The 17,959-nt window shown below is 41.6% G+C and overlaps 2 protein-coding genes across 4 annotated transcripts; one reads left to right on the top strand and one right to left on the bottom strand.

Annotated features, from left to right (window-relative positions):
- Positions 1 to 2,973: 2,973 nt before the first annotated feature.
- si:ch73-362m14.2 (NHS-like protein 2) lies at positions 2,974 to 10,210 on the bottom strand. Of its 3 annotated transcripts, none has more exons than XM_021591520.2 (5): positions 10,090 to 10,210; positions 8,126 to 8,344; positions 4,227 to 6,353; positions 3,854 to 3,995; positions 2,974 to 3,571 (listed from the first exon to the last, which is right to left on the bottom strand). In XM_021591520.2, the coding sequence occupies exons 3-5, from the start codon at positions 6,241 to 6,243 to the stop codon at positions 3,340 to 3,342; spliced, it is 2,391 nt and encodes a 796-aa protein (XP_021447195.1). In that variant the 5' UTR covers positions 6,244 to 6,353; positions 8,126 to 8,344; positions 10,090 to 10,210; the 3' UTR covers positions 2,974 to 3,339. The 3 variants fall into 3 exon arrangements, with proteins under 3 accessions (XP_021447195.1, XP_021447194.1, XP_021447198.1); XM_021591519.2 differs by having other exon boundaries at positions 8,196 to 8,344; XM_021591523.2 differs by lacking the exon at positions 8,126 to 8,344 and having other exon boundaries at positions 10,090 to 10,191.
- Positions 10,211 to 10,976: 766 nt separating this feature from the next.
- Positions 10,977 to 16,045, top strand: LOC110510161 (G-protein coupled receptor 12-like). Its single transcript, XM_021591518.2, has 2 exons — positions 10,977 to 11,371; positions 12,025 to 16,045. The coding sequence occupies exons 1-2, from the start codon at positions 11,364 to 11,366 to the stop codon at positions 13,031 to 13,033; spliced, it is 1,017 nt and encodes a 338-aa protein (XP_021447193.1). The 5' UTR covers positions 10,977 to 11,363; the 3' UTR covers positions 13,034 to 16,045.
- The last annotated feature ends 1,914 nt before the right edge of the window (positions 16,046 to 17,959 follow it).

Raw genomic sequence — 17,959 nt, 5'->3', positions numbered from 1 at the left:
ATTGAAAGCCATTGTAAAGATATTGAATTCAACACATTCACACGTATTTGTTTGTGGATGGAATTACCCTGTAATTATCTTTTCAACAAAGTTCTAATTCTTTAGGAGAGACAATGGAGGAACAGAAAGAAGATTCATCTTGGGTAATATCTGCTCCCGCCCCTCCAACCAAATGTTTGTTTGTGTACATGTGTGTACATGTGTGTGTTTGTACTGAATATGTTTGTGTGTATATGCGTGTGTATTTGTGGTAATGTGTATATATGTGTGTGTATATGTGTGTGTGTGTGTATATATATGTGTGTATATATACATGTGTATGTATATGTGTGTGTATATATGTGTGTGTGTATATGTCTGTATACTGTATTTGTGTGTATGTGTATATATGTGTGTATGTATGTATGTATCCCGCAAATAACCAGTCTCAACGTCAGCAGTGAGAGGCAACTTCGGGATGCAATTCAGTGTCTGTGTTTTTTTTGCCCATCTTAATCTTTTCTTTTTATTGGCCAGTCTGAGATATGGCTTTTTCTTTGCAACTCTGCCTAGAAGGCCAGCATCCCGGAGTCGCCTCTTCACTGTTGACGTTGAGACTGTTTTTTTGCGGGTACTATTTAATGAAGCTGCCAGTTCAGGACTTGTGAGGTGTCTGTTTCTCAAACTAGACACTCAGTGGTGCATCGGGGCCTCCCACTCCTCTTTCTATTCTGGTTAGAGCCAGTTTGCGCTGTTCTGTGAAGGGAGTAGTACACAGCGTTGTACGAGATCAGTTTCAGTTTCTTGGCAATTTAACGCATGGAAGAGCCTTAATTTCTCAGAACAAAAATAGACTGACGAGTTTCAGAAGAAAGTTCTTTGTTTCTGGTAATTTTGTGCCTGTAATCGAACCCACAAATATTGATGCTCCAGATACTCAACTAGTCTAAAGAAGGCCAGTTTTATTATTTCTTTAATCAGAACAACAGTTTTCAGCTGTGATAACATAATTGCAAAAGGCTTTTCTAATTATCAATTTGCCTTTAAAATGATAAACTTGGATTAGCTAACACAACGTGCCATTTACTTCGCTACTATGGTCTATTTATTGCCTTACCTCCTCACGCCATTTGCACACACTGTATGTAGACTTTTTTCTATTGTGTTATTGACTGTACGTTTGTTTATTCCATGTGTAACTCTATGTTGTTGTTTGTGTTGCACTGCTTTGTTTTATCTTGGCCAGGTAGCACTTGTTCTCAACTGGCCTACCTGGTTAAATAAAGGTGAAATAAAAAATTAAATAAAAATTGGAACACAGGGGTGATGGTTGCTGATAATGGGCCTCTGTACGCCTATGTAGATATTCCATAAAAAATCAGCCATTTCCAGCTACAATAGTCATTTACAACATTAACAATGTCTACACTGTATTTCTGATCAATTTGATGTTATTTTCATGGACATAATATGTGCTTTTCTTTCAAAAACAAGAACATTTCTAAGTGACCCCAAACTTTTGAACGGTACTGTATGTGTGTGTGTGTACAGTATATGTGTGTGTGTGTATAGGTGTGCGCATACGTGTGTGTGTGTATATATGTGTATATGTGTGTGTGCATAGGTGTGTGTGTGTATGTGTATATATGTGTGTGTATATATATGTGTGTGTATTTATGTGTGTGTATATATATGTGTGTGTATGTGTGTGTGTATATGTGTGTGTATATATGCGTGTGTGTATATATATGTGTGTGTATATGTGTGTGTGTAAATGCGTGTTAATATGTGTGTGTATATGAGTGTGTATATATGTGTTTGTGTGTATATGTACGTGTATATGTGTATGTATGTATGTGTATATGTGTGTGTATGTATGTGTCTATGTGTGTGTGTATGTGTATATATGTGTGTATGTGTGTGTGTATATATGTGTATATGTGTGTATGTGTGAAGACAAAAGTCCCATCTCGAATGGACTAATAAAGTATATCTTACCTTATCGTGTTTAGTTATTACCACTACCTTCACTAATACTACTACTGCTAATACTACTACAGCTATTAATACTACTACTACTACTACTGCTATTACTATTAATACTACTACTGCTATTACTACTAATACTACTATTACTACTACTGCTAATACTACTATTACTACTACTACTACTATTACTAATGCTACTAATGTTGCTACTGCTACTACTACTATTACTGCTAATACTACTACTACTACTAATAGTAATACTATTACTTTCCCAATACATTTAAATATCATTCATTGATTTTTAAGATAATTCCATAAAGAAAGTAGCCCTTCTATCCCACAATATATTGATAGCAGCTAGCCGATATTGTTATACAAGCTTGCATTTGGCAGGTGTATTATCATCCTTACCATTTTAGTACAACACTAAGGTCTCTTAATTCCAGTGATGTTCCCCCTATGAGACATTCCGTAACACTGAACTGGAAAGCCACGTTGAAAGTGAAATTCAGAGTGGACCTTAGTAGTGAGAGTGAAGTAGTGAACACTAGTAATCCATTCAGGCATAGTATCAGAAGGAGTGACGCATTACAGACCTAGGGCAGATGACCTGTGGATTATAATAAATCCCTTCTATCCATCTCCAACACTCTCAGTAACACCCCTATTGCTCAGAGTCCCCATGTTTGGCTTAAATGTTTAACGACCCCCCCACTTAAGTGCCTAAGAACGGATCTTTCACAAACCTGGGTACAGTAAGTAAGGTACCAATTTTGAATGCAATGTAGTTGTGATAGGGAATTGTTTCAGCGGAAAACATTGTTTTTTGAACATACAGTATCTTGGATTTATATCAATTCAACTATCATGACACTGGAGGAACTTGCATAAGACGAACAACCAGTCAATAAAACAGCAATCATGCTCCCCCGTTACTTTGTCAGAGTGAATAAGGTTTGGGCAGCAGTGGGTTAGAGCAGACGCATACTAATGATTTGTCACAGACACACAAGCAGCTCTGTTTAATTTCTGAGCGATACATGACCAAAAGCACAAATGTTGGCAGCTCAAAAACAAATGTTGTAGGCATCACAAGTCAAGGCAAGAAAGATGTATTGACACGATAGATTGTCTCAGCTCATAAGCAAAACACAGCTGGCCAACACTGTCATATTTCCAGTTAGACATGACCTCTATACACTGTATTGCCGTCACAGAAATAAGCTGCCGGTGTACTGTAGCACGTAAAGCAATACAAACTATAGCCTTTTCCTTCTCTCCCTGATTGTCCACAATACTCGCATGCCACATATTGAGTGAAAAGTGTTTGTTACACATTGAGAAACATAAACATTGGAGTTGTTTGATGCGCTACGGTTGGCCGGCCAATGGTTTAGTATTCTTCAGTAGTTCAGAGGCTGACAGTCTCTCCCCAGAGCTGGGTTTATTGCTCCTCCTCCTCTGCAGAAAAGCCATGAAGTTGTCATTTTTGGAGCTTGACTTCTGGACGACCCTCGGGGTGCCTTTAATGGGGGATCCGTAACCCTGCCTGCTCCCAGTGCTGTCAGCTGTTTCTTTACGACCCAGGAGTTTCTTCTTTGACCTTTAATAAAAAAACAGGGAGTCCAGAAAGTAGACCAATATAATACACTATGAAGAAAAAACCATTGAGAAACAACTAAAAGATGAAATAATTCTGACAATATACTTTTTTGGAAAGTGTGTTAACGCTTGTTTATTTGTTGGATGTAATTATTTAACCAATTTAGTGTGCATGAAAGTGGACAGGGCTCGTCTCCTTATATCTAGTTTACCTATGTAGCACTGGTAGTTTGTTTTGCGTGTTGCTTACTATTCCATTTTGTGGGAAAGTAAGTCCCATTACCTGTGTATGATGGTGAATAGGTCCTCAGTAGTTGGCTGTGAGGAGTTGTGGTCCAACTCTTCCTCCTCCTGCTCCCCGAGGCACAGTGTTCTCATCTGAGGCATTGCTCTCCTCTCTTCACTGTTCTCATCTAGGAAAAATCCTGTTGGAAAAAATATATAACACCATAAATTCCATTTGGGATGAAAATACTTTAGTTCAAGAGCTAACTCGTGCCATCTACATATTATGCGTACATATTGATTCAATAATAACAACATACAATAAATCATGTTACAGATGATGCTACAGATGTTGGTTACAGATGTTACAGACTGCATGCATAGAGTTCAAAACAGTGTGAGTGAGTTCTTCTTATAAAATGTAAGAATACCATCTCTTATCCTGTTATGGTTGCAATCTTGTCCAGTAAAGTCTCTGTCTCTGTAAACACTGGCAGTAACCTGGTAACCACTGGCAGTAACCTGGTAACCAGTGGTATGAGGCTGGTATGCACTGGCAGGAGCCTGGTAAGCACCACTGAGCCCAGACCAGACATGGCTCCTGGTGCTCTCCTGTCCCAGTGAGCTGATGGAGGGCATGAAGAGGACATCAGGTTTCTTTGCAACTGGAGGGGGAACCAACTTCTTCTTCCTATCTAGTTCAGCTTGAAGAGATGTGGTGCTGGTGAGAGAGGTCCTTCTCACATTCCTGGTCTCTGAATAGCAGGAGGCAGGTGGTGGGTGTGAGTCAGTCACATCATACTGCTGCCTGTCTACAGCTTGCTGCCTCTGAAACATAACCCCATCACTGGCAACACGAGGAGGCTGGTGTGACCTCTTAGGCTTCACTCTTCTTTCCACCATAAACATGTCCTCTTGGCTCTCTCTTGGTGAGGCTGGAAGGGTCTCTGAGAACTGTGTAGAGATTGAGGAGGACTTTACCATATGTATTGGTGGCCATTTGTGTGCGGGTGGCTTAGTAGCAACAGGTGGTTTAGCTTTAGGACTGTAGTGGACCAATGGACAGCTCTCCAGCTCCAGCTCCTGTTCCTGCTCCTCCTCCCTGATGACTTCAGGTGAGCCCTCCAGGCCTTTGTCTGAATCTGAGCTGCTGACGGAACGTAAACGAACATTGCTGAGATCCTCCTGGGTCACCACAGGCATCACCATCATGCTGGAGCTCAGCCTCTGTCTGGGTTTGGTAGTGCCAGAGGACTCGGAGTGACGCCGCGTGGCTTTAGATTTGATCAACGTCGGGTCTGGGAGAGGGACAATCCCTGGCAACTCCAGGGACAGCCGTAGCCTGCTGTTGCTGGCTCTGGGGGAGGTGGGTGAAGTGGAGGACTTGGGGCGCATCCTGCAGCCCAGGGGGGAGGGTCCAGTGATGGCAGACGTGAGGATAGGAGGGGGGGAAGTCTCACACTGAGATCTGGACTTGCCATTGGAAGGGGAGACTGGGGCAGGTGGTAGGAAGGGGGACTGTTTACAAGTTAGAGATGGAGGGTGTCGCAAGGGGGGAGAGGGTCTGACCGATTCTGACCAGCTGGTGGCTTTTTTGTCCTCATTTCCAGTAATACCCACAGCAGGACCTGAGCTTGACATGGAAGAGCAGGGGTCAGTAGATCTTACTTCACGTAGCTGCCCATTATTGTTGACTGGTGGCCCAACCAGAGCCTGTACAGGCTGAGCAGGGGACTGCTCCAGGCACAGTACCTCCTCTGTCCTGGGTGTGGAGATGAGGATGAGGTCAGGCAAGAAGGGGTCTTGGGTAGCTGTGTCACTGTCCATGTAGAGGCTCTTGGTCCTGTTGTCTCTGAGCTGGGAGGCGGAGTCTCTCCTCAGGGACACGCTACGGGTTGGCGGCGCCGGCCTCCTCCTCGTCTTCCTCAGGATGATGCTGTGGGACCGCGACCGTGGACCACCGTGATCAGGGGAGACGTCTGGGCTCAACGGGGAGCTGTCGCCTCTACTAATGTCCTCTGAGCTGTTGTCAGGGCATAGGTGGACGTAGCTGTCACATCTGCTTCTGGAAGTAATTGAGTTTGAGGCAGTGGCTGCAGAGAAGGAGCGACCGCGAAACTCAGGGTTGTGTACTGGCAGGACCGTCTCCTCATTTTGAATGGGGTTAACTATATAACACTCCCTTTCACCCTTTCTACTGGCAGTGTTAGCCATGGCAGACAATCCAGTGGAGGCATAGGGGCCAACCTGCTGGAACTGGGAGGTCACAGAGGCTTCTGGGGGGTGGCATATCTTGGCAGCATGCTGGCATGGGGACTTCACCACGTCAGGACAAGGGGACATCATGATGTTTGGTTGGTATGATGTGTTGTCCCAGTTGGGGGAGAAGGTGGACCCTTTGGGCCCCTTCCAGGCCTGACTGGTACACATCAGGGCCCTGTTCTCCATGACATCAGAGACAGGCCTGAGACACCAGGTAGATCACAGGCTGTTTGGCTGAGCAGAGATGAGTCCTCTTTAGAGAACAGAGTTTCACAATTCCTTCATCTGGATGTTACCTAAGGGGACGAGAAAATAGAAGAAACAAGTTGTGTGAGTGACAGCACAGTGTGTTCATCTTGGTTTCAGAAATAAAACAAAATATGCTATTCTGTCTTTTATTCATTTCCCTTTTGAATATAACCATAGTCCTTTGAGTATGAGGATACTGTATATAAGGAGAAAATGAGCATGTGAGTGGGAGAGGGTGAGTGAGATGTGGCTGGAGAGAAGGAAGGAAGTCAGAAAATATCTCTGCCTATCTTGGTCTTGTGCTTGATAAATGAAGAGTGGGTGTTTACCATGGTAACTGCTACCTGGTCATCCCTAGTCAGATCACAAAAACAATCATTTGAACCCCAGATTAGATCTATACTGCATGATGCCTGGTTCCACAGCATCTACACTGGATGGGATGAGCAAACTATTGAAGAATAATTGACAGATTGGAAAAGCTATTCCAGTAATCATACCTAAAAAAATCCATGGCTGTTAATAAAATGGAAAGATTGTGTGTAGGGAAAAAAAGAGAACATTTTGATTGCGTTAGATTGACAAAAAAAAAGGTTAATTAAGAGGACCATGCAGTCATGTAATGAACAGGAATAAAGATATGATAAATGCAGAATTTTTGTTTCAGGGATAGTATGATGAATGATCTACACATCCAACGATGGAAGACTTGCTTAAGTCTCAGCACAGTCAGAGTGTGAATTAAATTAGCCAAGGAAGGCGGTCAATGCTGTTTCTTGGGAAAATGCTCCTCTGTCGTTGTTGGAGAGGGCACGTGCTATTGGGATAATTAGTGGGGTAAAGACTGTTGCATACAGCTGATCATGGAATTCTCCCTCTTTCATTGCTGGACTAAACCTGTAGTTGTTATGAAGTTCATCTATTATTTTCATCTTCATTTCCGCTCTATCGCCTGCCTTCTCTCTGGACAACTCTCTGAGCAATATCTTCTGCCTTAAAGAGGAAGATCTCTAACTATTTCTTTCCTCTAAATGGTGTGTTGGTTATGATGTCGTCAAAGACTGTGTTTTAGCATGGGTCAAGTAGGCCATTTAGATATGCTGCACACTCCACCACTGACAGTCAAAGGAGAGTTTTCTCTGCATTCATCGGTATAACAAACACCATAGCCTTTGGGAATGGTTCCCTGGATGAACGTATGATCACTCCTATTCCCTTTCCTTTAACAAAACAGATTTTGTATACATACACACACACAAAAATACCACACACAGACACACACACACACACACAAATACCACACACATACACACCCACACACACATGCAAAAAGACCACACACACACACAACACACACACACATGCATGCACACATTTATACACACACATGCTTGCACTTACCCACATACGCATGCAGGCACACACCCTCTCACAACGCACATACACAGACACACACACAGACAATAACAACAATGCTTAAAAATAGAGGGCTTTCTGACATAATCATGTCCATGTTCTACCTTGTCAGATAGATGGCTAGAATGAAACCGATAGAAAGAGAGACAGATATATGTATATATATATATATATATAGAGAGAGAGAGAGAGAGAGAGAGAGAGAGAGAGAGAGAACGCCAGAGAGACGTGTAAATACCCTAGAGCGACAGAGACCCTCGACTTCCTTGAATAAATAGATGCTAATTGGAACAATAAAAATGCTAATCTTTCACATAAACCACACAACACTGTTTGCATGTCTACATACATGAAGTCAAAATGAGTACATGACAGAATGAAGAGACATCAATGTCATCTCAACCTTCCTGTAAAACAGAGCCTGATGAATGTGTCCATAAATCCCTCCAAAGCTCTGTGTCCTCCCCTCCTACCTCACAGCTGGCTCAGGAGATAGAGCTGTGGCTTCCAATGCAGCACTCCTACATCTACGCTACAGCCTGCTCCTACAGCCCAATACATTCACATGCTGTTGCCATGACAATTGGAAGTGGGCTGCTACTTGCTCTGACTTCGTTGGATGCTGAGAGAGGGAGGGAGAGAGAGGAGGGAGAGGAGAGAGAGGGGGGAGAGCGAGAGAGAGAGGGAGAGAGGGGGAGAGGTAGAAAGACAGAGAGAGGAGAACAGAGGATGGACATCAAAATATTTTTGGGATGGCGTATGAAGCATATTTGCCTCTGAGGGACAAGGATGGTATTGAATTGTTTCAAAGAGGCTGGCACATCAAAATAGTTCCATTGCCTCAACAGCTGCATCATGACAAGAGCTGACTTGATATTCCTGGCATGCCTTGGATGGTTTACTTTGAGGAGCATAGATACAACCAAGTAATTCACAGCTGTTTTGCTACGTTTGACTTTTCCACATGGACGTGTTCAACTTCATCAACTTTTATGTAAATAAAAGCATGACGGCTTGAGACACTTTGAGTAAATGTCTTACAATCACCTCAGTGTTGTTAGTCTCAATGGGTGTGTTTACCAGATCATGCCACGGGCGGCTGCTCGCTCAGGAACATCCCTTTAGAGGCTTCAGAAAGATATATCATGTCTATGTTGGTTTCAGGATTTTTAACTTTTTATTTTATTTTTTTTATTTCACCTTTATTTAACCAGGTATTAACAATTAACAAGTCAATAACACAGTAGAAAAAAAACTATCAAAAAGCATCAAGCCATACAGTCTCAACAAAATGACTAATGCACGGTGTAGCAGATGTTGACAATAATAACTGAGACGAAAGATGACAGAGCTGAGAAAGAGAAATTGGCTCCATCCTCTTCTTCTAATGTTGAGACAGAGCTATTGACCAATGTTTAACAACGTTTGGGAAACATTGTTGGCACATGATGGGGACAGGAACAAAAAATAATTGCACCTCTACCTCCAGATGTGCAAGATGACTTTTCATCACGCGCAGCAAATCACTGTGCAGCGCCAGTTCATGACTACCTCCCACTCCTCCTCCACCACTAAAGGAGTCTCCACCCTCTCCATTTGCATTGTGCTGGATCCCCTTCGCCATGTACTTTCAGGTGGCGGACATCAGATACCCCCCCATCCCTTTATGGAACCTGAGTTTTCCTGCTAGCCACAACAGTTCAACAAGTATGTTGCCATAGACAGTCTGCTGTGTGGTCACATCTGAATAGAGCATTGTTACATGTAGGCCTTCATCACCTTGGTGGGACTACTGGTCTGTATGACTTATGAAGGTGAATTAAATACAACAGACAGTACTTGAACTGTACCAAGACGGCTTTGCTGTGCCAATTGTTTCAGAGTCAATGTGAACCCTTCAGAATAAGGCCTGTGGTTTATCCAAGCTTGACTTCTTTCCCCAGAGTAATCTCAGATGACGCATGCTAATTGAGTTTCTTTCTAATACCATGCAGACATGACCTAATACATTTGATCGTTATAATTATTGATTTACTGCATTACGTTACGGAAAGTAAAGGTAGCAAAGGAATCATTGTACTTTTGAAACTGCTAGTTACTTAACTTGTTACATGTCATCTTCAAGCCATATTAGTGGCCCTTAGTTGATCGATCGTAAAGAGCTCAAAACTGAGTTTATTCATTGGTCAATAATTCACCATTCCATACTAATGTTATCCACAGAACCTTTTAAACCTGATAGCCCAAGACCTACATATAGAAATCAAATCACATACCTCTTTACCTGCAAGGAAGGAGGTCATGAATTGTACAATATATCGGATTAATAATAATAATAATTATAATTTTGGGAATTGTCAAATTTACCTGATCAAAACCAGCATCCTCAATGAGATGGTGAGTTGTCTCTCTAACCCTCTTGTCACCCACGTACCAATATGACCAAATGTTCCTCAAATGTAACTTCTAAACCAGACCCTAACTTTCAACAAAGGAAGTGGCTGTGTACCAGGCATTGTGACAGGAAACATGAGATGGGGAGTGATTAGGGCTGGGGCTGCTTCTATCGGGGTCAAGTGTTTAGTGAAGGGTGAGAACAACACCACTATTTCCACACCCCTTGCTTCCCTATTGGCAGACCATGCTCACACACCCTCCTCTATGTAGTGTAACAAGTACTAGAAGGTGATTCATGAAGTTGATCAGACTTCTTACAGTGATCATGAGGATATATGGAGGGAGGGTCTAAAATATTACTCGTGAAAGTTCATTGGTCTTAATAATTCCGGAAAAAGAAAATAACTCTGCATAGTAAAAATTAACTTTTGTTTTTGACAGGCATGTCAGCTAGTTTGAGTCTTTTTTAGCCAGCTAGCCAGCTACTCTACTGACCAGTGGTGGCATGGTCAAACTTCCAAAAGATGTCGCCCCCCACCCCCTCTTTAAAGTGATATACTGCCACCTGCAGGTTCCAGGACAACACAGTTCTCTACTCATACTGGTATCACTTTGTCAAGGGAGGAATGTGCTTTGAACATAAAATTAACTCAATCAGATGCTGGAACCATTCTCATCAACGGAGGTCAACAAGATTCAAGCTAACTCTTAGGATCCTTGTGTGAATATATTATATTCCACACAATTAAAATGTAGTTGGAAAAAATACCAGGCCATAGCTTAAAAAAGTACATAAAATAAATAAACCCGAAACAGCTAATAGTATTGACTATTTATTTCTGAAAATCTATGCTGTGTCACCCTCTTCCACAAGCTCTGAATCACACATCGAGTGAAGAATGGAGTGGGAGCACTTGACGTCAGTTGGAGAATCATCCACAGGACCAATAGGATAGTAACAAGCGAGAGTCAATGCCAGCGAATTGCCAATATCATTAGCGGTGTGTCAGCCAAGACTTAACGTCTCCTGTGAGAAATAGAATCAGAAAAGAGTTGTTACAATAACGGTAAAAGAAAACAGAGGGTTTATATTATACATCGGTGCCGGCGGTTACCGGTTATAGTCTTCACCCGCGCGCCCAATGTCTCCATCTTCCCTGTGAACAGCTGTCAAGGAATGCGTATGGGCAGACCTCAACAAGCCATCTCAACATCACTTGACTGAGGCATAGTGACACGCACGGATGCACTGGTTAGTGATCAGCCTATATATCTATATATTATGTCCGCGTTTAAAAGATAGACAAGAGAGAAGAACCCTTTTCTCACATAAATGACATCATTTGGTTTTTGACCTTAGAAGTCCTTTATAATCACGCGAGAGGGTAAGAATAGATGTGTGGATTAATAATATTAATTTGCCCTGGGTGAAACAACCCATATCTAATGTTTGGGCATGCTATTACTAATCGAAATTACATGGATCTAAAATTAGATCAAAGACAAGCCATTCATTTCCATTTTTACCGTTTCTATAAATTCCTGCTCAAACAGCCAATCCTTGATGTCAGTAGTCCCGACAGAGGGGCTCTCATTTGAATTTAACTCTTTGTTGTATGTATTGGGAGACAACGGAGGAAATGATAAGTACACTAACAGCACAGTTGAACTGTTATAATTTGACTAATCGGTGATACTCTGCTAATATCCTTTATGCATAAAAGGCGGCATTTTGGCCATGCATTCACGCCACAATTTGTCGTGCGTCTGTCAAATGAGACAAATGTTTTATTTGGAAATATGTAAGACACTCTTGAACACAAGAGTCTTTACACTGTACATTTCCCACGGTGATCACTCTGACATTCTCTATCTGCGCCCCCTCCCCTTCTCTGTCATTCTCAGTGATGATTCACTCTCTGCCGCAGCTATGAGTAACCAATTCCAAAACACCTCTTCCCCAATCTGGAGTGTTCAAGAAGGAGGGAATTCCACGCCACCTCCAACATTTGAGCTGGAGCCGGTGCCTGTCAGCGTGAATCCCTGGGATATAGTATTGTGTGTCACAGGGACCTTAATGTCCTGTGAAAATGCAATCGTGATTGCCTTAATTATTTACACGCCCACCCTGAAAGCGCCCATGTTCGTGTTGATAGGGAGCCTGGCTTTTGCGGACCTACTGGCAGGGCTTGGTTTGATAGTGAATTTCACCATCACCTACATATTTGATACGGGATTCGCGACGCTGCTATCAGCTGGACTGCTCATCACTGCCTTTTCGGCCTCCGTTCTCAATATCCTGGCAATCACTGTGGATAGATACCTGTCCCTCTACAACGCACTGACATACCACACAGAAAGAACAGTGATTTTTACCATCGTCACACTGGTGCTCATTTGGGTGACTAGCATCACTCTGGGCGCGTTACCGATCATGGGTTGGAACTGCCTTAAGGATGAGACTACTTGCAGTATTTGCGCTCCCATTGATAAAAATCACGCTGCAGCACTGGCTGTGACTCTTCTTTTTGTATTCGCACTCATTTTGCAACTATACCTCCAGATTTGCAAGATTGCTTTTCGTCACGCGCAGCAAATCGCGGTGCAGCACCAGTTCATGACTACCTCCCACTCCTCCTCCACCACTAAAGGGGTCTCCACCCTCTCCATTATACTTGGCACATTTGCATTGTGCTGGATCCCCTTCGCCATGTACTCTCTGGTGGCGGACATCAGATACCCCCCCATCTATACCTACGTCACCGCTCTCCCAGCCATTTGTCACTCAATGATAAACCCCATCATTTATGCTTTCAGAAATCCCGAGATACAGAAATCTATGAGACTGGCTTGTTGTTGTGGATGTGCATCTTCCAACTTCCCTCTGCGACCAAGGACGCCAAGTGTTGTCTAGGCAACTGTTGTATGTTAGCCTATAGCCTCTAATCAAGTAGTTACAAACACATCACAATCTTAATGACTAATCCGAAAAGATTTGTGGGTGTTTTGTTTTGCATTTCATGTGTATTGAATAACTACTGTACGTCTGATGTCCTCTTGTATATTTTACTGAGCATAGCATTAGGATTTCTGCTCTCAAAATAAACCCGTTCAATTTCTCTAAAGGAAGTGTAATTGTCCCAGAGCTACCAGTGCAGTATTGATGCGTTTATATGGAGGTAGTAGCCTTCACTGTACGAGCGAGCCCTCATATAAAGGCCTCATATAACAAACAACCTTTAGATTATAATTGATGCATCTGTACATGTCATGTGCAATGACTCGGTGTCGCTCATAATGGCATTTAAAGTAGCCCCTAACTCATTAGGCAAATACGTGTTCTGTGTCAGTACAATAGGCCTAATGTCCCCGTATTGATTCAATTCATTTGGAATAATGTTTATCAAAGGTTGTTGAATGTTCATCAGGAGGATGTCGAAACTTGGTACTGACTTACCGCGTCTCTACACCTTCAAAATGTTTAAACTGTCCCTTCAGTCTGTCATACAGTGGGGCAAGTAAAAGTGAGCCAATGTGTGATTTACGCATGGTTTATTGCGAGGGGGAAATGCTGGAATGAGTGGACTATGTAGCTCAGCGTTATCCGCAAAGCCGTTTCAGCACCATAGACAACGAAACGTGAGCCATCGCCCACTCGATAACGGACGCATATGCCTGGTAATGCGAGCTATGTAACTAGTACTGTAGGAGTGGAGAATAAGCCTCATTTGTGTGCTTTTTTAATTCAAGACAAAAGCAGCAAAATAGTGTCAGCCAAGGTTTTCCAAATGAACGCACCCAGACAGTATCATATATTCCCTGTGTGACGGGCCACTCTAAATGTTTCAAGGGGGGAAACCCTTTGCATTCGTCATGCGCAACACTAATGGATTAGAATTACAATAGACTACGTGCAATATCTGTATGCCTATAGCCTACCTAGACCCTCCGTAGACCTTACACATCGACATCTGATTGACTTCTGATGTCATAAAATATTTTTGTTGCTTGCCCACTAAAAACAAATGGTTCTACATAGTGCCAAAAAAGGGGGCATTTCGCTTGTTACCATAGAATATATTTTCTTTGGTGCTATATATATCACTTTTTTTCAATTCTAAATTGAACCTGTATGGGCAATAAAGAATCATTTCGTAAGGTTCTATAAATAACCATTAAAACATGTTATATAGCACACAAAAAAAGATTCCGCTATGGTTACAACCCTTTTTGGGGCTATATAGAACCCTTTTAATGGTTCTTCATATAACCTTTATGCAGAATGGTTCTATAAAGAACCTTTCTCAATCTAAACAGTTCTTTGTAGATCTATTTGAAGAACCATACAGGTTTTTTTTATTCTGGTTAGCCATATTGTTAAAATTCCATAGGTGTTATTATTGTGTTAATTGACAAGTTGAATCAGATGTGCTAGCTCTGGAACTGCTGGGGTGCCTGAGGAAAGAATTGAGAACAACAGTTCTCAGTTGACACAAGGCCACACATGAGTCTTTCACTAGACACTGTTTCTAAACCATAGTCATATATAACATGTCATGGCATAACACAACAGATTAGAGAAACTAGAATAAATGAGCCGCTGGCCCTAAATATTTATTATCACTAAAAGAACAATGAAACCTTTTGTGAACTGTAAAGAACCATTGAAGGGCTCAAAGGGTTCTATGAGTCATTATGGTTCCACATAGAACCATCACCCTTCCCAAAGAACCCTTGATGAACCCTCTTTTCTCATGTTTTCACAACAAATCAATGTTTAGGCCATGTACACATAGATGTCTGTAGGGTAGTTGTACAGAATGGTTGCAGTGCATCATTTAAGAAAAAGCTAAATTATGCAAATTGTAGGCTACAGTTTTGTTCTGCTGTAATAGCACTCATTCCAATAGTTGGTAAATACAAATGTTCTAATGTTTTAATTGTTTTTGCCTTACTTTGTCTCACGGGCAATAATGTATAACTTGTGTGTTAATAGTGATAAACTGAATGACATTACATGTTGTTTCTCAATAGAACGTGAGCACTATACATAACTACTAGCCACTTGTCAGTTTATGACTGTATAATACAGTAGCTGCATCACTATGACTTCAGTAATGTATGGTGGACAAGTTCAGTACTTGAATGATAATGCAATGTCTGTTGTTTGAGATGTGTGTGGAGAGCCCTTACAGAATGTAGGCTCATCTACTGCCTATTCACTAGTAGTTCCGTCAAAGAGCTGCTATAAGCAATCCACAATAATTGGAACCCTCAATTTGATATGCTATGATTAGAGTCAAGTCGGAGGGAACTCTGCAACTAGAGTCATCACTATTGAATTGAAGGCTGTCTCCTGTGTGCCACAAAGCTTTGCTTGTGGTAATACTAAATGGAATGTTTGTGTATGATTCAAATGATTGTCCCAAACACTGATCCCCTTGGTCATCATCCTCCACTGTCAGCATGATTTGATTTTGCTATGTCAAGATCTAGTATTCTCACAGGGTTTGGAAGTCCTTAAGGTCTTATCATATTGATATAAAGCTATATTTTTATATATTTATTGAAATAAATGTATGTTGTTTGTATCTCTTATTTGTTTTAAATAATCAATGATGTTTTTGTCTTAAGGAAAACCACTTCAATGTGTCTTGTCCAACCAGTTTAGAAATGTGTTTAAGGTTTGATTGTTTTTATACCAAAACAATTGAAAAGCTACTGTCAAAGTTGTTTGCTTTCATAAGATGCCGGGGCACTCTTTGTTGCATGGTTAATTTCTGTTCAAAACACCTCACCATATTGTCACCAAGACAGGGTTTTAGTTTGGGTTTTTGTAACAAAGGTAACCAACCAAATCTGTAGCAAGGAGACATCCAAACCAGGTGTCTGTGAAAGAGGCCAATAAAGGTTTTTGTTTACCATGTTTCTGTTTGGTGTGGGTGACTCAGTGGGGTCCTGGCTCTATGCTCCCTGGGACAGATGGAGGCTCAGTGACCGCTGCCTAGTGCGATGCCACTGCCTTTGAGGGGAGCAGGGGAACAAACAGGATCCAACAACAGCTATCTGTATCTGTCTGGTGTGAAATCTGTCTCGTTGTCCTCTGTAGCTCAGTAGAACATTGCACTTGAAACGCCAGAATAGTGGTTTCGATTCCTGGGACAAACCGTATGTAAAATGTTTGCATGCATGACTGCAAGTACCTTAAGATAAAAGCATCTGCTAAATTACATTGAATATTTTTAGAATAATAAACACTCCACTAATATCAGTGCTGCTTTACATGGGACCAGAAAGAGATACGGAGTCATTTCCAAAACACTTTACCACTGAAAGGTTCCGGTACCTTCTACAAACATTGGAAAGAAACAATTCTCATTCAAAAACAGACAACACAGACTCTATAAATGCATTAGCTAGTTTATCATCATACATACAGTACCACATCCAGTGGGGATTTACCTGACCTTATTAAAATATCATCCTTAGGATGTGGCTCTACAGCTGGACAAGAAATACTGTCATGTCCTTGGCTTAGAATGAGCTGTTCCCTCCCATGTCGTGGATCTCATGAGTTCATTTGTCTCTATGCCCTTCTTGTCGTCCCAGATGGCCAGATGGCCTGCGAGGTGGGTGGGGGTCATACTGTACATGCAAAAATAACCATTTACAAATGTCTCTCAGAACCAGTGCAACATTTGGTTATTCATATTCTAGTGATACAGTACAATAGGGTCGTTATATCAGTGCAATAGGTCAGTGATAAGCAGTCACAAGAGGAACCAAGACAAAAGTAAGGTATCATAACACTTATTTCATTTTATTAGCTACTCATACGTGCACTATTGTTACTAGGTTTGATCAATGTGATAGATAGATAGTCATTTCATATCTAGATACCCAAATTCATTTTACAAGCAGTGCTACAAAAATGTATACAACAATGAATTGTAAAACACATTAGTAGTAATATAAACATATGACTTGATAGAACATAGGACCAGTATGTCTGAAACATTGCTATGCCCCCCCCCCCCCCCCTCTCTCGTCTGCTCCAGCAGGACATTAGTCAAACTGGACGACAAGCACACCAAAAATCAACCACTACCTCTTCAGGACTATCTATTTCCCAAACTAAATTCCCAATCTGGCCCTCATACCATCATGGCCACCTAATCATCCCCAGTTTACAATTGGCTCATTCATCCCCCTCCTCTCTCCTGTAACTATTCCCCAGGTCGTTGCTGTAAATGAGAATGTGTTCTCAGTCAACTTACCTGGTAAAATAAGGGTAAAATAAAAATATATACAGTATATATATAATTCAGGACTATCTCTTCAGGCATTAAAAGAGTCAGAAAATAAATTAACAGCAAGGCACACACACACAGACATGGTAGTCGTTAGTCAACCAGCAAATCTTCAGCAAATTATGTTCACCAAAAACGACAACTGATGTTACACACTGCCAATTAGGGTATCAATACTTAACCACAACACTGTAGACAAGTAAAACAAAGGTGACACACTCTGACCATAGTTTGCGCTGTTTGTTTCTATGTTTTGTGTGGTCAGGGTGTGATATGAGTGGGCATTCTATGTTGTATGTCTAGTTTGTCTGTTTCTATGTGTTTGGCCTGATATGGTTCTCAATCAGAGGCAGGTGTTAGTCGTTGTCTCTGATTGGGAACCATATTTAGGTAGCCTGTTTTGTATTGTGGGGTGTGGGTGATTGTTCCTGTGTTGGTATTCACGTTACGTCTTCGGTCTTTTTTTTTTTTGTCGGTTCATTGTTTTTGTTCGTTGTTTAAGTATCCCATTAAAAATGGATAATCATCAC

This window comes from Oncorhynchus mykiss, chromosome Y (genome assembly GCF_013265735.2).
Source record: "Oncorhynchus mykiss isolate Arlee chromosome Y, USDA_OmykA_1.1, whole genome shotgun sequence".
NCBI classification, from domain to species: Eukaryota; Metazoa; Chordata; class Actinopteri; order Salmoniformes; family Salmonidae; genus Oncorhynchus; species Oncorhynchus mykiss.
This window is presented reverse-complemented; position numbering and strand designations above follow the sequence as displayed.

Coding starts and splice junctions, on each gene's coding strand:
- si:ch73-362m14.2 (XM_021591520.2), bottom strand. CDS start 6,243: ATGGAGAACAGGGCCCTGATGTGTACCAGTCAGGCCTGGAAGGGGCCC. Junction 3,996..4,226: donor CCATAACAGGATAAGAGATG/GTATTCTTACAT, acceptor TTTTTCCAACAG/GATTTTTCCTAGATGAGAAC. Junction 3,572..3,853: donor CTATTCACCATCATACACAG/GTAATGGGACTT, acceptor TTTTTATTAAAG/GTCAAAGAAGAAACTCCTGG.